Raw genomic sequence first — 19094 nt, 5'->3', positions numbered from 1 at the left:
AAATCCAAAGCATCGAAAGGAAGAGGAAGCCATTTTGTGAATCCTGTGTGTTGTTTTTGATGTTTCACTAAACGTTTTCAGAAAAAAGATATTCATATTTTAATAACTTCGACTATACCATGGGTGAAGATAAAGGTATGTGTAATTTTAAATATATGGTATATAACATATTAAGCACATTTTAATCCAAAACATTTTGGCGTCATAGATCGGCGACGCAGATCTCGTTCGAGAGAACGGCGACGAACAAGGTCTAGATCGAGAGACCGAAGAGAGAAGAGGAGAAGTAAATCAAGATCACCGTCTAAGAGATCCCGTCGCCGCAAGCCTTCGCTGTATTGGGATGTACCGCCACCGGGATTTGAGCATATTACTCCTTTGCAATATAAGGCCATGCAGGCAGCCGGACAAATACCAGCGAACATCGTTGCAGACACGCCACAAGCTGCAGTACCTGTAGTCGGATCAACAATAACAAGACAAGCGCGAAGATTGTACGTCGGAAACATACCGTTTGGAGTCACCGAAGAAGAGACAATGGAGTTTTTCAATCAGCAGATGCACCTGTCAGGTTTAGCGCAAGCGGCTGGTAATCCAGTATTAGCTTGCCAAATAAACTTGGACAAAAACTTTGCATTCCTTGAGTTTAGATCTATTGATGAAACTACCCAAGCTATGGCCTTTGATGGGATAAACTTCAAAGGTCAGAGTTTGAAGATAAGGAGGCCGCATGATTATCAACCAATGCCTGGCACCGAGAATCCAGCAATAAATGTGCCAGGTAATTTTTCATTAACTTTTAGTAAATTACAAATATTGTTTGCATCAATATTGGTGAGGCAATATATTTTTATGTGTATATTTATTTTGGTTATTGATTATGAACACATAAATACTGTCTTAATAAGCAAAATTACCTTGGAATATCTGCTTATGTCCATGATATGGATTAAGTTCTATAATAATGAGAGATATTTTTCCAGCTGGTGTTATAAGTACAGTTGTGCCAGATTCACCACATAAGATATTCATTGGTGGCCTCCCCAACTATCTTAATGAAGATCAAGTAAGTGGGCTTTATTTAGTTATTATTAAATATACTATTTATTTATTTTTTATATTAGAAAACTAAGCTCTAGGACAAATCAGTATATTGCATTGACAATGCACTTGATTTGTTTGTGAAAGAAAATGATATATACTAAATATTTTTGAAAGTCATAAGTTGTTTCTTATGTTTATATATATATATATATATATATATATATATATATATATATATATTTAATAGTCAAACCGGGATAAAAAAGTAAAGAACAGTGCTATTGTGGTCATGGTTTATGGAAATTGTCAGTTGGGCCAGAGATTGATTCTTACTTATATAGGTTTCTCGCTAATCCAGGTTTGACTAGTCTTTTCGCCCAATATAAATTTTAATGCAACTTACTATATATGTTTCCATATCCCGTACTGATGACCAAGAATAGTGAATTCTATTCAATAATTAATTACTATTACATGCTATAATTTTTACAATAAATGAAAAACAATAATACAATTTAAATGATAAAAGCTGACTGCCATTCCGTATTTGATTCATTAATAGGGATTATTGTGATTGTTCACATTAAAAATCTTAGAATATATAGTATATATATATAGTAGAATATATAGTATATATATAGTATATATAGTATATATATAGTTCTCAAAGTGCAACTAAAACTGCATAAATTATATGTTTCAGATGAAGTACCATCTTGGGTGCAACCATCTCTGATACTTTTAACATTGCCTTGGAAAATATTGCACAGAATTATTAACATTAAAATGTTACCAATGCAATATTTTCCAGAGGCAAAAACGGTGAAGAATGTTCTTTCACATAAACATCACAAAATTTCCCATAGATAATTAATTACTGTTTTTCAGTAATCAAATTTAAGATCAGGATGTGCCTTGCATAGATATTGTCGATTTTAGGTTATTTAGGTAGTTCCCATTAAATAGACTGTAGAGGCCGCTGCCATTTTCAGGACGAGATTCAACAGTTGACAGGGCTTTGGTGCAGCAAGCAGCGTATCGCGTTATGTTTTGGTCCCTTTCAGGTATTTTCAGGTACTCGAAACGGACGAGTGTGTACATTACACGCTCGAGATACAATTGAGACAAGTAACTGATAGTTTGCTTTCTGCCCCTCCCTAGCTTAGATTTGGCACATTCGCGGCCCGCGTGTCACTGTTGTCTCTCAGTCTCACACAAGTCTCGTACTTGCCCGAGACGCCGGCATGATAAGGCAAGTCAGCTCCATTCATATCTGATTCTAACATGCAGCTAGTCGCAGGTCAGATTGTATTATTTATATGTATGCTGCAAACAATGTGTAACGGGAACTATTTTTTTTTTTCAAATATTAGCTGTATCAATATATAATAAAGTAATTATTATATATAGTCCGTGTAGAAGTGGAAATGGCAAAAGACTTACATATGTTTATATATGACAGGTGAAAGAACTTCTGATGTCATTCGGTCAGCTCCGTGCTTTCAATTTGGTGAAGGACTCCTCTACAGGTCTCAGCAAGGGCTATGCATTTGCTGAATATGTAGACATATCCATGACGGATCAGGTAACTTTTTTTTTATATTACAAGGTGGCAAGCGGCCACATGAATTCGCCGATATGGCGAAGCAAGCACTGCCCATAGCCATTTGCAATTGCAAATGCGTTGCCTACTGTATAATTAACGAAGGAGGAGACGCACAAAAAGAGAATATTTAACCTTCCTATGCATCTCCTCCATCCAATCCACCTCCCCTTCTCATCCTTTCCTTATAAGAAAAGGGTGGGAAGGGAAAAAGGACTACAATTAGGCCTCCGGCACTACACTCGTCAGACTGTACGCGGAATTACTTCCACTTGACGCCTGTCTTCTGTGTGATCGTGGTATTTCACTGGGCGTACCGGCCAATTCGTGCAACAGTTGTTGTTGCTGGTGTCTACCATTGTAAAATTTAATTATAACTTTAATAAATGCATAAAATATGTAAATGTCTTTGGTTAAGATTCTTAATATATATATTTTTTTTTTCGTTTTTAAGGCAATTGCAGGTTTAAATGGAATGCAACTAGGAGATAAGAAGTTAATTGTGCAGCGAGCGAGCATCGGTGCCAAGAATTCCACCTTGGGTGTGTACATCCAATGTAATTGAAAACAAATTTACTTTTAAAATTTCTAATCTCTAATCTATTTTTTATAGCACATTGTTTAAACCTTGTATTATTTTTGTTTACGTACCATGATCTAGGTCAAGATTGGCTTGCATGTTGACAACATACCATTTATGTATTGTGTGTAACTTTAGTATGAAATGTGGTAAGTCAGATTTAATATCAATTTTAGTTCATTTTATATTTTAATTACAAAATCTTTTTGAGGTATATGACAAGTAGTATCAAGATTAACAACTTTTTAAATTATCTACTGGATAAAATAAACATATTTCACATATACAGGCTGTTCAGAAATACTGTGTACAATTTAACTTAACAAATCATCAATGACCATTTGATAATTTAATTGTAAATTTTAAACGAATTATCTAATACACAGCTTTTCGAGACAGCCTGTATTACAAGGATAAGATTATAAAATATATATATGGTATGCAGCAATGACGGGCGCAGCACCGGTGACTTTGCAAGTGGCCGGGCTGACGTTGGCAGGCGCTGGTCCAGCCACTGAAGTACTGTGTCTACTCAACATGGTCACACCGGATGAACTGCGCGACGAAGAGGAATATGAAGACATTCTCGAGGATATCAAGTAAGTTTATATGATATGTATGCATTGCAACACCATGTGAACTATGATGCCACATCATCACCTCATCGGGTGGGATCGTGGTCAAGTGCTAGCTTTTTCAATATAAAAAAACTTAATCCTTTGTTAAAAGTTATTAAAAAAGTTTAAATTCAGTTCATAGTTTCTGGGTTAAGCAAATTAATTTTTTCAGAAGATTATCAAACTAATTTTTTAATAAATAAAAATGTTTTTTTTTGTGGATTGTCGGCAATTGCTAATATAATTTTATTATTTTCAGAGAGGAGTGCAATAAATATGGCTGTGTCCGCAGTATTGAGATACCTAGACCCCTAGAGGGTGTTGATGTGCCCGGCTGTGGAAAGGTGAGGAGATATCTTATTATATATATAAAAGAAAGTCGTGTTAGTTACACTATTTATAACTCAAGATCGGTCGAACTGATTTAGCTGAAAATTGATGGGGAGGTAGCTTAGAATTAGTAGACGGATATAGGAACTTTTTTATCTTGTGTGCATTTTTATTATTCTGCGGGGACGGAGTCGCAGGTAAAAGCTAGTTTTATATAGATGTCACTTGAATTGTATTCTAGGTAACAACAAAAACTCACAGATTAAGATGTTGAATAACTCTTGCTTGTTTTCTTCAGGTATTTGTTGAGTTCAACAGTATTGCTGACTGTCAGAAGGCGCAGCAGACTCTCACCGGGCGCAAGTTCAGCAATCGGGTCGTCGTGACGTCATACTACGACCCCGACAAATATCACCGCAGAGAGTTCTAACCTGTCTGTCTTAACGCATCGCGTCTCATTTTAAATGATTAATCTCGTAATATATTCAAATCAGACATTCAAGGTTCAATAAAATGATTTAATTCGGTTTCATTTAATTTATTTGTGTTTTATTGTAAAAGTCTTAACTAAAATACATGATATTTGAAACAGATGTGTAAAATAATTTCACATTTTTGTTTACTATACGAATATTTGTAACAGAAAATTTTACAAATCTCGTAAATCCGAATTACCAAAATCAACAGGGTTAACATGCACTCTTGTGATTATAGAGTAGTTTCACCTACTCAAAGTTTATAATGATCCGGATGGTATTTTAGTTACAAGTTAGTTTTAAACATAAAATTAATCTATTAAAACCTAGAAAATTTCGTAATTAAATAAAGTTATAAAAAAATAGCGAATTAAACATCTTCGTTCTGTAACGCCGGCTGGTATGTATTAAGGGAGCCAGTTTCAGACGAAAGCACTATTTTACGCATTACAACGTACAGAACTCCACCAACGAGCAGCATTCCTATTCCCGCCATCAGACTGATCGCCCATGCCGGTACAGCGTTGCCATCTAGAAAAAACCGTTTTGTGTTTAAAGTTAAACGTTGTTTTAAAAAAATGGCACCACTTTTATACCAAGAACTGCTATCTATTTATTTATTTTACTTAATATTATAAGTGCGAATATTTAGATGGATGGATGGATGTTTATTTGAAGGTATCTCCAGAACGAATATTGATGAAATTTGGCACGGTTGTAGCACATAGTCTGGAAGAACACATAGGCTACTTATAAAGTTATAATTAGCGGACAGAGACGCAGGCGACAGCTAATTTTTTCAATAATATGAGAAGGAAGGCAGTATTGTCATTATACAGGAGTGGACAGTGGTGCTGTTCTGTTACTGGCTTAGGTCTGTCAGTAGGAGAATTTTATTCTTGATAATTCACATGGGTTTAAAACGCGTATTGTGGAATTCTATTTCTGTTTTTAGTAAAGTAAAATACAAAAACAATGACTCACGGTAGTATGTCCTTGTCATAACACGTCTTCCTCTAAGAATTTTTCTTCTCGCTTCTGCTTCTTGAGCGATGGTGCTTAATATAACTGAAAATTACACATTTTTAATGATGCATTAATTTTATATATGAATTTAGTTTTGCCTTCTGACAAAACTTATTTTATAAAATATCAAACTAAGCGAAACCAAAACTTATGAATGAATCATTTTTAGCATTTTATTTTCTTTGGACCGATTAAACTTTTCTTGAGCGCTAGAATTTATTATTTTTAACGGACAGTTTACCTACTAAACTAATTACGATTAATCTGATTTACTTAGACCATATAGCCATAGTACATATAATGCCAAAGCTTACCTAAAATAGCAGCAATGTAGAACAAAAGGGGCTTCTTTTGAGCCATCTTAGTTATTTTAATAACAGATTTAATAAAGTAATCACAATAATAAAAGGGAGTTTTTATAAAACTTAAGTTTACGGTACGCCACAAGGAGCACGGGTGTGTTTTTTAGCACAGGCTTATCACTGCTAGATAAGATAGTGATTACTAATAAACGTGAGTCGTCCGCGCTTTGTACTTGTGAAATACTTTGTGTTTCAAACAGAATTTTATGAAAACGATATCCTAATCGCTCCCCAATATTACAATTAGGAATGTAGTAAGAGATCAAAATCCCTATACAACTATACTATACTATGATGTTAGTTGTTTCTAATATTCCAGCTGATTTCATCTCTTTTATAATAGAGCTATTAGTGCGCTAAAATTAAATTCGTATTCATCTTCCCTCATGTATCCACTGATAAGTAAACTTGATATAGACTTAGTATCTAAATATAAGTTTAGTTTTAAAATGGTTCTGTACCATACATTCGCATTTCATACAGATTCATATAGGCGCGCAAAAGGGGGGAAAACTACGACTCGATGGTCGCTTATAGCCAAAGGGCGCTATATTAAGTATAGTCGAATAATAATACCTATCTATGTAATTGCTAATAGCTATTATGTGGTAGGCAAATCTAACGCACGGCAGATCAATTTTGGTGCAGTTTTTTGCTTCTGTTTCTCTAGTGTGAACTTGCCTTTATAATCAAATTGTGCCAAGCCACGTTATGCATCAAGCGACAGAGTTTTCACTTTTTCGTTATGAAATACAAGGTCATAAAGGGGGCCGAGATGTAATTCAATATTCCTATCTAGATTTCATCTTATTGATTGGCAGGGTGGAGCTGTAGATGTAGATTTTAAAATGACAAAAGCTAGGCAATCCATGACAGTAAATTCGTTATACTCTTTGATCGGTGATAAAAAGTTAAAATGTCAATAAATTATTTTTACTAAAGCCTAAAGCCTTATGTTAACCTTAAAACTAAATACTACAAATTAATTTCATTTTATTATAATCAAACATAAATTAAATTTTATATATAATGGCTACTAGTCGTTTAGAAAGGATTGGTACAATATTTACAAGGTATATAAATTTATACAAAACTCTTAGTACTCTACTGTAATATCTGATTTTTAAGTCTTATAAACATTGTCAGTTAACATAATGAACGGTTTTAATATAATTTTATAGAGTGGAAGGTCTCCTTACACGCGGGGCAATGAAACCTGATGACCGGCCTCTTTGGTTTGATGTGTACAGAGCATTTCCTCCAAATGAAGAACCCAGATTTGCTAGACCTAAACCCGAGGTGAAAAAAATTAGACAAATTCTGTATAAAGAGGATGCCATAAGATCGTAAGTGAATTCAATAGTTGGTCTATCTATTCAAATTACTTATAAATAGTACTCAAAACTATAATGAGTCATTGCTTTCTTTGCATTATATTGTATTTTGTTATTATTATTTAATTCTTGTGGTGTTGTAAGAGTTTTTTATGTGAATTAATAAAAAAATATCAATTGATTACAGAAAGTTCCATTCAGAGGGTCATGGTTTAGGAATAAACATGTTAAATCCTTCAGGCGAGACACAAACTAAACGATTAATACAACAATATGAAAAGCTCAAATCTGAGGGAGTACCAGAAAAAGAACTAATTGAAAAATCAGTTGCTGCAGTTTCTGTGGAGCGGCAGTTAGCTTCCAAAACTATTCCTAAAAATCCAGATTCAGTTACTGCTCAAGTATTGGGAAGCGCAGACATAAAAAATATATTCAAAGAATAAATGTAACATATTTTGTATGTTGTAGTCCTTAATGTTTAGTATAATATTTATATAGAAAGTTATTAAAATAAATGAGTTTTATGTAGTTGTTTCTTTATATATTACTAGACACTCAATACCCTTCTAATCAGTAGAAAGTTCCAGTACTACATATTATGAAGCTTAATTATGTGTAGTAATTAAGTCAAAAACAAACATAAGAAACAGGTTTTTTTTGGTAAAACAACAGATTAAGTAAATAAAGCTAAAAATTAAGGTTTCAAGTATTTTATTCAAAGCAAAGAATTAATTAAATTTTAAATTAGATAAACATATCATATAATAAGCAGTACATTTAATTATTGAATATTTTTACTCATAGGCATAATAAATAATCAGAAATTAAAAATTTTTTTGCATTGCTTGAAAGAAGGTTTTTTGCAAATTTTCCCATTCATTACGCTTTATTTTTGAAACAAGATTTTCTTGCAATTTTCTCATATCCTCTTCTAATTCTTCTCCAAGTTTATTGGTTTCTGCTTTATGATCTGCTTCCATTTCTTCACATCTGTTATAAAAAGACAAAATTTTGAATATGATACAAAATAACACTACATTAAATGCATAAAGTATTGTGTATATTACTCTTTTTTAAATGCACCATGAATTTCTTTCAAAGTCTTCAATTTTTGTTTATGTGAGTTAGTAGCTTGCTGAATGCATTTGATGAATGATCCTGTTAGGTGTTCCAGCTTCTGTTCATTTTCTTTTAAAACATTGTAATCTGCCTCTAGATTAGTTACAACTTCCATTAAACTTTTGAGTAAATTTTCGTATGTTTGTTTCCTGAAAAGTGTAATAAATGTAATAAGTACACATTGAAAAATGTAAAAAACAGTGTTTCATAAAATATTTACCTCGTTAGAATTTGGTCATTCATAACATTCACCAATTTTTGACGCGGCTCGCTGCCAATTTCTTTACTTTCAACGTTTTTCTTTTTCTTATATGCTGTGATATTATTAGCTGTTGAATTTTCCTCCTCTTGTGCTTCAATTCTTTGCCGCTTTTGTACCTTTTTGTTCTTAGGCGAGATTTTTAAAAAGTTAGATTCATCAAAATCGCCAGACATAAAGTTTAGTTTAGCAGACTTTTTTACGGACATTGTAATTATAGCAATGTTATATTTTAAACCAAAATTTAATTTAAACTGTTAAACAGTAATGAAGAACAAGTAGCGCGGGAATACTTATGAAAACTGATTTTCCCGCCAATAAAATTATAGACAATTTTAGTATTTTCTGTTGAAAAGGCAAACATCACAAGGCACACTTATATTTCGTAATTTATATGCACATCAATTAATTTTATATATATATTTTTTTTTTTTGAAATGATTTATTTAAATTTTAAAATTATTTGTTAATAAAGCAGATAAAGTCGTAAGTATTATAAGCTAACGAAGTAAAATTTAGGATAACGCAAATCCAAAATTTTTAAAAAGTAAATGCAGAATTTGTCGAGTAACAGCCACGAAAGTTTCTGTTGGTACAGTCAGCTTCATAAATATAGTGGCAGTCAAGATATCCAAATATATAGGAACACCTAAAGTGATCAATTATATAAGTACAACCAAAGTCATCAAATTAATTGAAGCATCCACTCTGCTCAAAAAGATCGAAGCGATCACATCGTCATATATATGAGTACATTCAAAGTGCCCATAATTATAGTAACAGACAGAGCGTCAATAGTAACGAAGCATCGAAAGTATGCAAAAATATCGTAACATTAGACAAAATTGAACTCTGTCTCTATTCACTTAAGATACACTTTGAAATATACTACTTCTGTTAAATTCATTTGACGCTTTGTATCAACATAATAGGTTGTCTAATAAGTTCGTTCCGATTTTTAATAGGTAGCTTAGAATAGACCCGAATATATTACAATTATTAAAAACATATGACATGTTTAGATAACACATCTATATATATAAAAGAAAGTCGTGTTAGTTACACCACTTATAACTCAAGAACGGCTGAATCGATTTGACTGAAAATTGGTGGGCAGATAGCTTAGAACCAGGAATAGGACATAGGAATTTTTACCCCGTTTTCTATTATTTTTTTTTTATATCGCGCGGACGGAGTCGCGGGAAAAAGCTAGTACATACTAAACGAGGATAACTTCAGCCATATTTTGACAAATGGTAGGACACGATTCGTTCTTTTCTATCAGTTTTATAAAAACTGATTCACTTAATTTTTGCCGAAATACATAAGACGTTTTGCAATAAAATCGAACAAATATAATTTAAAAGACGTAGGTATTCCAAAACTTAAGGGCCTTTAAAACTTCCCTTAAAAATGGGCACGAACTTATCGGACAACCCAACATTTTTCTTCTTATTATTATAAAGTTTAAAATTTATAAATTGACGATACATGACAGATACCTAATCTATATATATATATATATAAAAGAAAGTCGCGTTAGTTACACTGTTTATAACTCAAGATCGGTCAAACTGATTTAGCTGAAAATTGATGGGGAGATAGCTTAGAACTAGGAGACGGACATAGGAACTTTTCATCTTGTGAGCATTTTTTTTATTTCCGCGCAGACGAAGTCGCGGGTAAAAGCTAGTAAGTAATATCAAATTTTACTTTGTCACAATATGTGCTAGTTTCAGTGTTTTACTATTTTCGCCGCAGTACGTAAGTTTAATGGTTCGAATCCCAGGCTTACAAGGTTTTTATTTTTCAATATTATCAATCACATATAGAGCTTGTTTTTTTTTAATGAAAAGGAAAAATCTGGTAATTTACTTAGAATATGTTTTTTACTTAACAAAAACAATTTTAATTTTTTATTTTTGGGGTATTAAATATTTATATAAAATTAATAACGATTAGGTTCGGCCATCTCGGAATAAAGCGAGTGGGCGGAGAGTGTTTTCACTTGTCATTGCGGTCACTGAAATTGAATTCTATTCGTATATCCATATCCTTGAAATACACTTTGAAAGTATACAAATTCTGTTAAATTAATTGACAAATTGTATCAAAATATTTTTCTCTTACTGTTAGGTATCTTCAGTCCGGTTGCAGTAGAATTTTCCAAGCATAGATTTATTACACGTATTCGATGTCGCCAGTGACATAGTCCGCGCGGAATTAAGTGACGAAACTTACAATAACAAACGTGAACAATAAAAAAACATGCTAATGACGACTCGGTTAAAAAAAGGGACAAGGAATATTGTGGTTCCTTAATTTTTAAAGATGTCGTATTCGACTACTAATGTAACCAATAATTGTTGCGATAAAGTTCAATTTTATATAACGCTTTGATAATAAAATTAAAAACCTTAAAAAATGTAAAAAAAAGTTTGGGATTCGAATCGCCAAAACTGCGTATTACAGCGAACAGTTAAGCCGTAAAGCCAAACTGGCATATATGGTGACAAATTAAAATTTGATATTGCTTATCTATCTAGTATCTGTCATGCGGGACGTAAACTTGTAGTAAATAGCAAAAAAATGTTTTGATTATAAAATGTCAAATGAATTTAACAGAAGTAGTATATTTCAAAGTGTATCTTAAGCGAATAGAGACAGAGTTCAATTTTGTCTAATGTTACGATATTTTTGCATACTTTCGATGCTTCGTTACTATTGACGCTCTGTCTGTTACTATAATTATGGGCACTTTGAATGTACTCATATATATGACGATGTGAACGCTTCGATCTTTTTGAGCAGAGTGGATGCTTCAATTAATTTGATGACTTTGGTTGTACTTATATAATTGATCACTTTAGGTGTTCCTATATATTTGGATATCTTGACTGCCACTATATTTATGAAGCTGACTGTACCATAAAATGTTTTATTTGGACTTTAACTTTCGGCGTTTTTTAAGGTGAAAATTTCGGCCAAGCTAGGGATTTAGGACAAGTCTTATCTGTCGAAATATAAGTTGTCAACTTATATGATGTTTGTAATGGACGCTGTTTGCGTGACATGGAATGGCCACTCCTTGCATGTTTACCATCTTCTACTAGCATTGCTAATACTTTCAGTTGTATGAAGAACTAAAGATTAAAAAGAAAATTTAAAATGACTAGCCTTATGTTTCTGAGACAAAAATATGTGTTTTGTCAAAGATTTAGTAAAATTTTAGTTTCAGAAACCAATGGTAATAAAAACAAAGTCATCATGAGTCATCAATTGCTTTATTATTCTCATAAAATCTAATTACAATCTAAACACAACTCGTTCATTTTATAGTTAACAATTTCATAGTTAATGATACAAAATATAAGTTTAAAGGTAAACGCTATTTACAATATTTACAGTTTATATAGACATTTCATACCATAGACTTGTCATATGTCTATAGGATTCTGTATAATTGCATATTCTGTGGCAAAAATAAAACAAAACGCTATAATTATTTGCTACGACTGTGAGCGATGTTTTCTGTAACATCGCTTGTCCGCTTGCCGCGTCAGAATGTCGGACACAAAATTCCTGTGTTTGAACACACGCAGTATGTCCTCGCGCGCCTCCTGTATGCCTTCGCAAACTATCTTGCTCCTTTGAATGTTACCCTGGAAGAATATCGTTGATAAATACTTATTTATTTACTGTCTAAATATTGTTAAAGGAATATTTTACATATTTTGAAATAAAAAAATGGTACAATTAACAATGAGTGTCGAGTTTCGTGTACTGCATAGAGTACAAACTGTCTAGTACAGGGACCCCCAAACTATTTTGGACAAGTGACCCCTTTTCCAAAATGAACTGTTACTTCAGACCCCCATGGTCAAATTACCTACTTTTAAGATCAACCCCCTTATTCATAATGGTAAGCTAACTTAAAACAGCTGCTACTGCGTGTAATTTTTCATTCTAACTTAGGTCAATAGAAGAAGACAAAGTGAGAACTAGCAATGCTTTAAGTTACCAGACTATTATTAATAGGGGTCGATTTTTAGATCTCGTCGACCTCCAAAATCATTTTTCGTTTATGTGGACACCTAGGAAACCGAAACCACTTTGGTAATCCTTGGTGTAGTATGTAGTTACCTTGAGCAGTTCTAGCAGCGCATGTTCATGCGGCTGCAGTGCGGCGAGCGCGCGGCCCGAAGCTGTCTCTAGCGCGCGCAGCACACCCGCCAGCTGAGAGCCCACGTCTGCCTCCAGCGATACCTTCATAATGACACAGTTTCACTTATTACCAGTTTAGTGTCAACTTGTTTATATCGCATCATACGTATGCTAAATTAAGAAATGTTTATATGTGAAAGCATTATTTTCTTCCATTTATAATTAATTTTATTTTTAAATATAATTTCAGTTGAACTTGCATAAACGAAAGTACAAGAGAGATCGCGATATTTTTTTCGCTTATGGAGATCTTCCGCCGGGGCTGACCAATGACTCAATAATAGAGGTTTCTCGTTTATCCAGGTTCGACTGTATGCTAAATTTAAGTGTTACAGATAATTTTACAATGTCTAACTTTTTTTTTTGTAAGTGGAGAATATGAAAATGTGCCTGTACAAGTGTGCCAGTTACCAGGTCGTCCATCTGCGCAGTGAGATGGTGCACCTTCCACCCGTCAGCGCTGGCGAGGACATGTCGCTGGCTGGCGATGGCGAGGATGTCGCGAGCTCGCGGCTCTCGTCGCCTCACGTCCGCCGGCCGTACAAAGTGCAGCGCAGTGCCGCGCCAACCACACACGTACCCTGACCCCAGCTGGGGACCTGCACAATAGATAAGAGACTCATAGGAAGGGGAAATATGCTTTTGTACGTCTCCTCCTCTATCGATTAGAGGTAGGCAACGCATCTGCAATTCGGATGTCTATGGGCATCGGACGTTTCACCAATTAGGTAAATTCAGATGGCCGCTTCACCGTTTGCAACATTATAAAAAGAAATACAAGCATAGTTATTACGTCATCCCAAAAAAAAGTAATAGAAACTTGAAATAAACAGTTGTTCTAACACAGACGAGGTAACGTGTCTATGCCATTATGATGTTATCTATGTCTTCATATACGCCGAATACATTTTACTGAAGTCGATTTGTGAGTCAGCGGCACCAAACATGTTAAAGGTCTTATTAAATTAAAGTAGTATGAGATCTTACGTTTGGGAGGGTTGGCGGGCGGCGGGGGTGTAGGCGGCGCGTCCTCCGCAGTCAACTCGCACTGCCGCACTTCATTACTTAACCTGCAACATTGATAATTGTTAATTAATCGTCTTTTTGGTTATGAACCACCTGGTTACCCACAACCAAATAGGTTCGTCTATATTTTAACAACATACACTCAGTTTAAGTCTTATCTTCGAAAGCTGCAAAACGCATAGTGCGTAAAGCCAATGAATTTTCATTTAATTTCGCAGACAACAAAATTGTTAAACTTACATTTGCTTCCTGGGCTTCTTGCGGGGTGAGAGGTCAGGCGTGTGAGGGGGCTGTGGCGCCGGCGGCGGCGCGGGCTCGGCGTCATCGTGCGGAGGCGAGGATGCGGCCGACATGGTGGTGGAGCCGGAGCCCGGGCCGCGAGCGCCCGCCGGCACGTCCTCCCAGCCCGGCGCGCCGCCGCCCACTGAGCCCACACCGACGCCGCTGTTAACTTCGCGGTACACACTCAAACCAACCGCTCCACCACTCGACAAAAAGTTACCAACCTTTGATGGTGATCTGCAAAATAATTGTATATTTAAATTATCGCACCGCAGCAGTTAGGAAGCAACTGTAGTATAGTATTATTGCTTAAATACCCTGAACTGTATTAAGAACAATCCAAGCTACTAACCAACTAAATATATTTAATTAAATATAATTTTTACCCATCAATGTCTCGTTTCCTGAGAATGGAAGGTCTCGGCAGGATGGTGGATGCGGCGAGCGAGGTGGCCAGCTGCCGCGCCTCGTTCACACTCTGGCCGCTGTTCACAACGCTCACTGTGAGATAATTATACATTAGCGTAAATAAACATGTGCCATGCGGATATAGATATTTTAGCGCTAGTGAAAAGTATTTCCATCATCACAAATGCAAAAATTCTGTTGCACAATAATAGATTTCACATTATATCAATTGCACAAACCTTGTACTGCGGTCTGGTTGTGGTTGTAAGGAGTGAGCGGGCGCGGCAGCTGCTGCACCTGGTGTAGCAGCTGCGGCGCGTGGTGCTGTTGCTGCTGGTGTGCGACGTGCTGCTGGCTGCCCAGAGGCACCTCGTAGTACAGCTGTGAGGGCGCGCTGTTGCCCACCACACCGCGCACGCCCACATTCGCAACGCTTACAACCTAACAAAACAAAATTGGCGTTATCTGGTGACATAAAATAAAATGACAAAATAAACATGAGTTCCTAAGCTTTTTGAAAAAAAAAAAAAACAGTATTTACTAACCTTAGTGGGTTGGTAGTTTCTCTGCAGCAGCGGCAGTGGGCGCGGCGCTGCGGCGGTCGACGTGGGCGTGGGCGCTCGGGGCGACGTACCGCGAACCGCATTAGATATCACTCCGCTCGCTGTTGGGTAACTTAAGTTATTTATCACTTCTATTGACACTGAATATTTGACGAAGTTTATAATAACTTACAAGTAAGTATGGAGCTGGTAGTCAAAGTGATGATAGAGGAGTGCGGGGACTGGCTGGGTTGCGGCGTAGGCGTTGACACCGGCGTGGGCGTGGGCGATGCCGCGGGGGGCGTGGCCGTGGGCGCGCGAGGAGCGGCCCCACGAGGCACCACGCCGCGTCCTTGGTACACTAACGCGCTACGTCCTTTCCCACTCGACCAAGCACCACCACCTGTAAGCACTGAAGCACTTAATACTGTTCAAATTCAGTGTTAATATTCATATGACTAATTTTATAAATTCCTAGTAAAATTATAATTACCAATAATTCGACGTTTATTCCACCCTTCTTTCCAAAATTCTAGAGCCATATAACTTAATTAGTTCAGTACATACACACTCTTTTTGAATGGAATGGTATAGTCCTCGCCACAAACTTTAAATAACTACAATACAGTATATGTAGTTGTTGGATGGTTTGGTTTGACTATACTATCTGTCGACAGAATAACAATGCCGCGGTGGTAACGGCCACTTTGTTGGTCTCCCTGCAAGGGAGGTACCTACCACCGCTCAATGGCTCCACGGATGCGGCGGACGGGTACTGCCTGTCCCGCCGCTGCTCCATCTCCGCTACTCTACACCGATGATGGTGTGAGCTTGAGCCCGATCGTACTGAGCCCACACCCATCCTTGAATCCGGTGAAGATTTACATTACCTCGGTTGAAGAGCAGCCATTGGCATATTAAAAAACTTATGAAATGAACTTTATTGCAAACAAGTTCACTAGCACACTTATCTAGTTACATAGCATATGGTCATCAGAATAATACTTATGAAAATTCAATTGAATTACAATTCTAGACACATGTTACTTTTACTAAAACAAGTAGTTTTATGCCCTGTGCATAGAAAATAGAAGTATGTACTGACTGTAGTAAAAATAACTGAAGAAGTCACTTAGATATAAATAAGAATTTGATCTCACTTGTTTTTTTTAAGATGACTTAGAAACAAGTGCAGAACAAAAAACAATAATTAACTTTGAAGTAAAGCTTGTCAACATATTACCTATCTGTGGTAATTGAGTGTGTATCTACACTATGTTGTTGTGTCTATGTTATCTACTCTATGACATTAAAATGACATTACTTTACTAAAAATGTAAACATTTATTCATCTTTTAAGTATAAGTAAAAAAATTATCTACAGCAATTTTGCATAACATGCAGAGTGAGTGTGATTATATAACCATGGTATTTTAACAAAGATGTTAAAAACAGGAATACTTAAACTGTAATGTAACATTTTATTATTAAAAATTCTGTTTGTTTCTTGCTGAATCTTTGTATTCTCAATTACATTCTACAACTTTTGTAAATGAATTTGATAAAATATTTCTTTGAAGTTACTTGATGCTGGTATTCCAATTGTTTATCTTCCTAATAAAAAAAAAATTTTGAACAGGATATATTGGTAATGCCCTTACCTTGATTACCGGCAGATTGTGAGGCAGCTATGGGAGTAACGGGACGCACTGCTAGTGATGCCCCGGCTGCCAGACCTCTTGGCACGTGACTTGTTACTGCTTTGCTAACTAATACACCACTTGCTGTACTCACATTTACACTTGACAGTACTGAAAAAAAAAAAATTGTTAAGACTTACCTATATTCTAAAAGTACTGAATAGTAAATGCTAACAAAACTATAACTTGATGTCTTTAGTTTTGGTATACATTAAACCTATTCTTAGTTATTGGATGTAATTCAAAGATTTTGAACTGACAGATTCAAGTTTCCCTACAAATACTTTAATTATTGGTTTGCTAAAAAATAATAATGCATATAGGTAGCTTATATCAAACTACAATAAAACAAATAAATCAAATTAATACAAACAAGAGATGAATTGATATGTTTATTTATAGTCAATATAAGGTTGAGGAATATTATATCAACCAATCAAAGTTGAGTTACTTCTCTTATGAGATATTGTAAGAGATGTACTTTTAAGAGATTGGTCTTAATTTACCTGGTCTATTGTGGGGGAGAGGAGGCAACACTCGCACACTTGGAGGTATAGTCCTCACAGAAGAGCTGACCACTAGGTTCCCAGACCCACTCACAAGCTGTCCACCAACATTGAGCACTTGTGTTCCACTTATAGATGATGCCACACTTGATTGTATATTAGACACAGAGTTACTGGAGTTAGAAACTTGTGCCGATAGTTGGCTTCCTTGACTGATTATTTGTGTGCCTGGACTTATGATACCACTGGAGTTTATTATCTGTGATTGTGTTATAATCTGTGAAGTTTGACCTAACAGCTGTGAGCCTTGGCTTATTATTGGGGTGCCTTGAAAGATTGGTGGCCCGCTCACAATCATCTGTGGCTGTAACATAAAAAATAAACATTTCATTGCTTTATTAGAATCTTTATATAACTTAAAAGTGATATGATTCCAACAAGCATTAAAATACCCAGCACTTGACTACTAAGTAAAAAATGTAAAAAACACATAGAAAGAGAATAAAGATGTGCATGCAATATAAGCATAAATTTATAAAATCAGAGGATGAAGAAAACTTTATTCTAAGGCAGGACAAAGGAGAAAGTGTGAAAATATGTGCTTGATTGTGGAAGGTATATTGTAAGGTTGTGATTGATAACTATTACAGAAAAAAGGAAATGTTCTAAAATTGTTTGAAAATGACTTTTAATTTTGTTGCAACCAGAATTAGGATAAGATTTGAAAGTTTGATAAATCTGAATGGATATAAAAGAAGTTTATGCTATGTCAATGGATAGTTCAACAAAGGACAAACTGGAGAAAGGTTAAGGAAAGGGTATATTTATCAAGCTTCTATAGGTATGATTTCTTGTTAAATACTTATGAATATTGTAAATGTATGCATCAATTGTTTTTAAAGATGCATCGTTAGTCAGGAAATAAGCATACGGTTATGCAAAAATTTAGTAGTAGTAGTAGTTTTTGCCAACCATCATTAGTGACGCGCATTATGATAATGTAGTTAAGTTCTGCCCGCTAAAACTACGATTGAATGTAAGACTACAATTAAACTGGGAAATATAGTAAAATTGAGATAGTGAAATGTTAAAAATAGTTAATTACCTGAGATGAGACGCCAGGAGTTATAATTTGTGCAGTTGAACGCATTAGGCCAACGGAGCCAGCATGAGTTATTAATTGACCGGACCCTGATGTTTTTGATTGACCAGTAATTAAATGAGCCATTTTCACTTCTGTATTCGACATGCTTTTAACTATAGTAATCTTTTGTGGTGCAAGATCTATTGGATACATTTTTCCAGTTGAGTTTGATCTGTCGTTTTCTATATTGTTGCTCATCATGATTAACTAGTTCTATTACTTCACGAAAGTGACATTCTATCTAAACGCATTCTACGATATTATTTTACTATGATCACTCAAAGCTAAATAATGTTAAAATTAAATCTCCAAAATAAAAATTCGAACTTTCTGTGACGGACGAAAGTAAGCTTTCCATAGACAATATAAAAGATTCAATAACAAGAAAAAAAAATTAAGCACCACAGAATATACAATACTTAAATTACTTACGAATTTGCTTATAAAAAATTTCAGGACATGCCGTTGTTCACATTTCACAGGGCATCTATTATATTTAATGATTAAAGGCC

General features: G+C 35.1%; 5 protein-coding genes across 6 annotated transcripts; 2 read left to right on the top strand and 3 right to left on the bottom strand.

The window, feature by feature from the left end:
* Positions 1 to 2: 2 nt before the first annotated feature.
* Positions 3 to 4697, top strand: LOC106717538 (splicing factor U2AF 50 kDa subunit). Of its 2 annotated transcripts, none has more exons than XM_014511413.2 (8): positions 3 to 135; positions 209 to 781; positions 984 to 1066; positions 2507 to 2629; positions 3102 to 3189; positions 3673 to 3826; positions 4104 to 4188; positions 4473 to 4697. In XM_014511413.2, exons 1-8 carry the CDS (start codon positions 120 to 122, stop codon positions 4602 to 4604), a joined length of 1254 nt encoding a protein of 417 aa, XP_014366899.1. In that variant the 5' UTR covers positions 3 to 119; the 3' UTR covers positions 4605 to 4697. The 2 variants fall into 2 exon arrangements, with proteins under 2 accessions (XP_014366899.1, XP_014366898.1); XM_014511412.2 differs by having other exon boundaries at positions 3102 to 3204.
* A 211-nt stretch (positions 4698 to 4908) lies between these two features.
* LOC106717518 lies at positions 4909 to 6239 on the bottom strand. Its single transcript, XM_014511388.2, has 3 exons — positions 5991 to 6239; positions 5635 to 5718; positions 4909 to 5181 (listed from the first exon to the last, which is right to left on the bottom strand). Exons 1-3 carry the CDS (start codon positions 6034 to 6036, stop codon positions 5021 to 5023), a joined length of 291 nt encoding a protein of 96 aa, XP_014366874.1. The 5' UTR covers positions 6037 to 6239; the 3' UTR covers positions 4909 to 5020.
* A 746-nt stretch (positions 6240 to 6985) lies between these two features.
* LOC106717516 (28S ribosomal protein S23, mitochondrial) lies at positions 6986 to 7836 on the top strand. The gene is made up of 3 exons (XM_014511387.2): positions 6986 to 7111; positions 7220 to 7384; positions 7560 to 7836. The coding sequence occupies exons 1-3, from the start codon at positions 7068 to 7070 to the stop codon at positions 7813 to 7815; spliced, it is 465 nt and encodes a 154-aa protein (XP_014366873.2). The 5' UTR covers positions 6986 to 7067; the 3' UTR covers positions 7816 to 7836.
* Positions 7837 to 8196: 360 nt separating this feature from the next.
* On the bottom strand, positions 8197 to 9030 carry LOC106717526. Its single transcript, XM_014511398.2, has 3 exons — positions 8712 to 9030; positions 8440 to 8640; positions 8197 to 8362 (listed from the first exon to the last, which is right to left on the bottom strand). Exons 1-3 carry the CDS (start codon positions 8957 to 8959, stop codon positions 8197 to 8199), a joined length of 615 nt encoding a protein of 204 aa, XP_014366884.2. The 5' UTR covers positions 8960 to 9030.
* A 3167-nt stretch (positions 9031 to 12197) lies between these two features.
* Positions 12198 to 18964, bottom strand: LOC106717471 (dual specificity protein kinase splA). The gene is made up of 12 exons (XM_045679543.1): positions 18544 to 18964; positions 17439 to 17802; positions 16894 to 17043; positions 15426 to 15635; positions 15236 to 15354; positions 14930 to 15131; positions 14669 to 14783; positions 14241 to 14519; positions 13962 to 14044; positions 13386 to 13573; positions 12894 to 13016; positions 12198 to 12412 (listed from the first exon to the last, which is right to left on the bottom strand). The coding sequence occupies exons 1-12, from the start codon at positions 18781 to 18783 to the stop codon at positions 12260 to 12262; spliced, it is 2226 nt and encodes a 741-aa protein (XP_045535499.1). The 5' UTR covers positions 18784 to 18964; the 3' UTR covers positions 12198 to 12259.
* Between the last annotated feature and the right edge of the window lie 130 nt (positions 18965 to 19094).

This window comes from Papilio machaon, chromosome 10 (genome assembly GCF_912999745.1).
Source record: "Papilio machaon chromosome 10, ilPapMach1.1, whole genome shotgun sequence".
NCBI lineage: Eukaryota > Metazoa > Arthropoda > Insecta > Lepidoptera > Papilionidae > Papilio > Papilio machaon.
The sequence above is the reverse complement of the archived record's forward strand: the minus strand, read 5'-3'. Positions and strand labels throughout refer to the sequence as shown.